The sequence below is a fragment of the Otolemur garnettii genome, unplaced genomic scaffold (assembly GCF_000181295.1).
Source record: "Otolemur garnettii isolate 467f Iridium unplaced genomic scaffold, OtoGar3 scaffold00021, whole genome shotgun sequence".
In the NCBI taxonomy this organism is placed as follows: Eukaryota; Metazoa; Chordata; class Mammalia; order Primates; family Galagidae; genus Otolemur; species Otolemur garnettii.
The window spans coordinates 23,134,177-23,137,780 of record NW_003852416.1 but is presented as its reverse complement, the minus strand read 5'-3'; the positions used below and the strand labels follow the sequence as shown (position 1 = coordinate 23,137,780).

At 46.8% G+C, this 3,604-nt stretch overlaps 1 protein-coding gene across 1 annotated transcript in view; it reads right to left on the bottom strand.

Annotated features, from left to right (window-relative positions):
- RRP12 (ribosomal RNA processing 12 homolog) overlaps positions 1-3,604 on the bottom strand; it is a 43,173-nt gene that overhangs the window by 27,406 nt on the left and 12,163 nt on the right. Inside the window, exons 10-12 of the mRNA XM_003787298.3 lie at positions 3,223-3,314; positions 1,132-1,243; positions 842-939 (exon numbers count right to left, since the gene is read on the bottom strand). Coding sequence (XP_003787346.1) covers positions 842-939; positions 1,132-1,243; positions 3,223-3,314 — 302 coding nt within the window. The remainder of the gene's footprint in view (positions 1-841; positions 940-1,131; positions 1,244-3,222; positions 3,315-3,604) is intronic.

Genomic DNA, 3,604 nt, shown 5'->3' with positions numbered 1-3,604 from the left:
GCTTGAGCCACAGGCGCCGAGCCCAAACTCTTTTTTTTTTTAAGATGTTTATTACAATATTGTTAGTCTTTTTTTTTTTTTTGAGACAGTCTCACTTTGTTGCCCTCAGCAGAGTGCTGTGGAGTCATAGCTCATAGCATCCTCACACTCTTGCCTCAGCCTCCCAAGTAGCTGGGACTATAAGCGCCTGCCATGGTACCCAACTATTTTTAGAGACAAGATCTCACTCTGGCTCAGACTGGTCTCAATCCTGTGAGCTCAGGCAATTCACCTGCCTCGGCCTCCCAGAGTGCTGGAATCACAGGCATGAGCCACTGCATCTGGCCCCAGAGTCCACACTCTTAAGCACCACACTAGGGCACCTTTCTTGTTGTACGTGCTCCTGAAATGTGGAATGTGCTTGAATTGGCAGTAGCTGCTCTGGCTGATGTTCAGTAGGCAGCCTGAAATCCCACCAAGCGCCCAGCACAGTGTGCATGGCCCATAGTATGCAAAGGTGAAATGCTTGTCATTACATATAAACTCTTTGAGGGTCTACTCACAGAGACTAGAGTGCAGTGGCACTGTCATGGCTCATTTTAACCACAAACTCCTGGACTCAAGTGATCCTCCTGCCTTAGCCTCCCAAGCAGCTGAGATTATAGGCCTGTACCACTACGCCTAGCTAATTTTTAGTAGAGATAGGATCTCGCTCTTGCTCAGCTGATCTTGAACTTCTGTGCTCAAGGGATCTTCCCACCAGATTGCTAGGATTACAGGTGTGAGCCACCACACCCAGACTTACACAGAACCTTATATAAGGTACCCCCTTCCCCTCTTGATGCAGACATGATATTCTCACCTGAACATCTTGGCAATGGACTGGGCAGGGCCGGTGGCCGAGGAGGTCACAGAACCAATGTCAGCCATGTGGGAAGCCACACACTCTTTCAGAATTTCCTGTGGAAAGAGGGCACAGGCTGTTTGGGCCCAAGGCAGCCTCAAGGCCACTCATCCCACCCAGGTAAACACTTCCTGAAGCTTCCAAGGCCTGTCTCATGAGAACCTCCTCCCGAGGACTAAGCACTGGGAGATACAGGACAGCCCACAAAACCTCCTGTGTTCACTATGCCTCAGTTGAAGGTACACTACCTTGAGGCTCTGGGTGGCAGCTGTCACAACCTGCAAGTGCGGGGAGAGGAGGCAGGTCATTGCAGTTCCAAAAAAGCGAGGGAGGTGGCTTAGTCCCAGGTCCCGCTGCAACCTGTCAAGACAAATGGTTTCTGTGGGGCCTGCCCCTGAGTCTTAGGGACTCAGCCCTTAGATGGCCCAGGTCTGAAAATAATCACTGATCTGCAGGGCCCCACAGGACCCTTCTGGTGGGTGATTTTTAAAAAGCTACTGTCATTCATTCAAGAAATATAGAGAAGGGAACTTTTACATTGCTGGTGGGACTGCAAACTAGTACAACCTTTTTGGAAGCAAATATGGAGAATCCTCAAAGAACTCAAATCAGACCTCTCATTTGATTTTGTAATCCCATTACTAGGCATCTACCCAGAAGAAAAAAAATCATTTTGTCATAGGGACATTTGCAGTATACTATTTACTGCAGCTCAATTTACAATAGCCAAAATGTGGAAACAACCCAAATGCCCACCACTCCAGGAATGGATCAACAAGCTGTGGTATATGTATACCATAGAATATTACTCAGCCATTAAAAAGTATGGAGACTTTACATCTTTTGTATTAATCTAGATGGAGGTGGAACATATTCTCCTTAGGAAAGCATCATAAGAATGGAGAAGCAAGAATCCAATGTACTCAATTCTAATATGAAGGCAGTAGATGAGCTAATACAAGGGGTGGAGTAGGGGAATGAGGGAGTGGGTAGAGGGCAAGAGGGCAAGAGGGAAGGGGATGAGGGGTCATGGTGTATGGCCCACCTTTTAGGGGCAGGACACGATTATAAGAAGGACTACCTAACAAATGCAATCAGTGTAAACTAACTCTTTGTACCCTCAATTAATTTCAAACAATAAAAATATATAAAAATAAAAATAAAAATGGGAACAAAAAACAAATAACTACACATAATAAAAAATTCAAATAGGTCTTCTGTGTGCAAGATGAAGGACATGCCTTCCTTAACATACTCCTCTTCCAACCAAACCCTCAAATGAACTTCAGAAGTTTTTATGTATATACAAATGTACAAAATAACAATTGCTGACATTTACAGAACACATCATACACCAACCACTACCATGACAACATACATTAATGCATTTAAACCTTGCAACAAATGAGACACTACTACAATTCCCATTTTATAGATGAGACACAGAGAAGTCAAGTAATTTGCTGAAGGCCACACAGCTTGGCGTAGTGAGGACAGGCTTCAAACCCTGGCAGGCTGGTTCCCGAGTATACAAATACAAATAATCACACCACGCCCGCTGTCTGAATCTTGCTTTTTCTCAATGTATCTTGGAGTCATTTCCACATGAGTATATACATCTCCTTGCCACATAGTATTTCACTGTTTATATTTAACTAATGCCCCATGGGACACTTAGGTTGACCTGTGACATGCCTGGGTCAAAGCAGAATGTGGGAACCCTTCTGCTGTGTGAAGACAGACCCAGCATGGTGGAGCCACAGGGCGGTGGGGCCCTCCACCTACATGCAAGTCACCAACTGACTACTGCATGCTCATTTTCTTCTTAGCCTTATTCTGGAAACATGACATTACCCAGTACTATTGGGTGGCCAAGGCCCCAATCCTGAATATACACAAACACACAAAGCACAAACTTGGTTCACAAAGACTATGACCCAGAGAAGGGTGCCATTAGCCCAGGTGGGAGTGGAGTGAGAGAACAGATGCTCTCTGGCATAGAAGCCAAGTGCACCGGATAGTATGGAGAGCGACAAGAATCAGGAACAAATTGAGGCCTCAACCTGCTGCGTGGCACTCTCAGGCCACCTTGCTATTCCATACAGTTAGCTGGTAAACGATCTGGCAGGAAAAGAAGCAAACTGGCTAAAATGGGCTGTGCTCTCCTAACCCAGGCCTCACAAAGCCCAGAGCTGCCCTGTAGCACTGTCCATGGAGATGCCACCAGTCCCAGGAAGCTGATCAGCCTCTCCAACTTCCAGCTCATGTCCCTCCCATCTGCATCTTAGGACAGGCAGCCTGACCTGAGCCCCTGATACACCCCTCCACCTTGTTCCTACCTGACTAGGTTGATGTGGGCTTTCTCCATGACTTTAAGCCAGGCCAGCAGGGGCTGTAAATCATTCTCACTAGGAACGTAGTCGTACAAGGCCTAGAGGTGGGACAGGGAGTAAGCAAGTGATTGAGCAAGTGTGGTCAGCAGACCCCATGACAGTGACCCCTTTCCATCCCCAAGGCATCAGCAATGTCCAGGTGACAGGCCTGTGCACAAGATCCTGGAGCTCACAGCTCCCTTGGCTTTCCCAGCTCTCGCCTTTCCCTGCTCCATGAAGCCCCTGTTCTGATACTTTGGAAGAACAGCTTGAGGAGCAAAGAACAATGGGTCACACACCCCTTTTTGAGTCTAACAAAAGCCAGAGCTCTTCTCTGAAAAAAAATGCA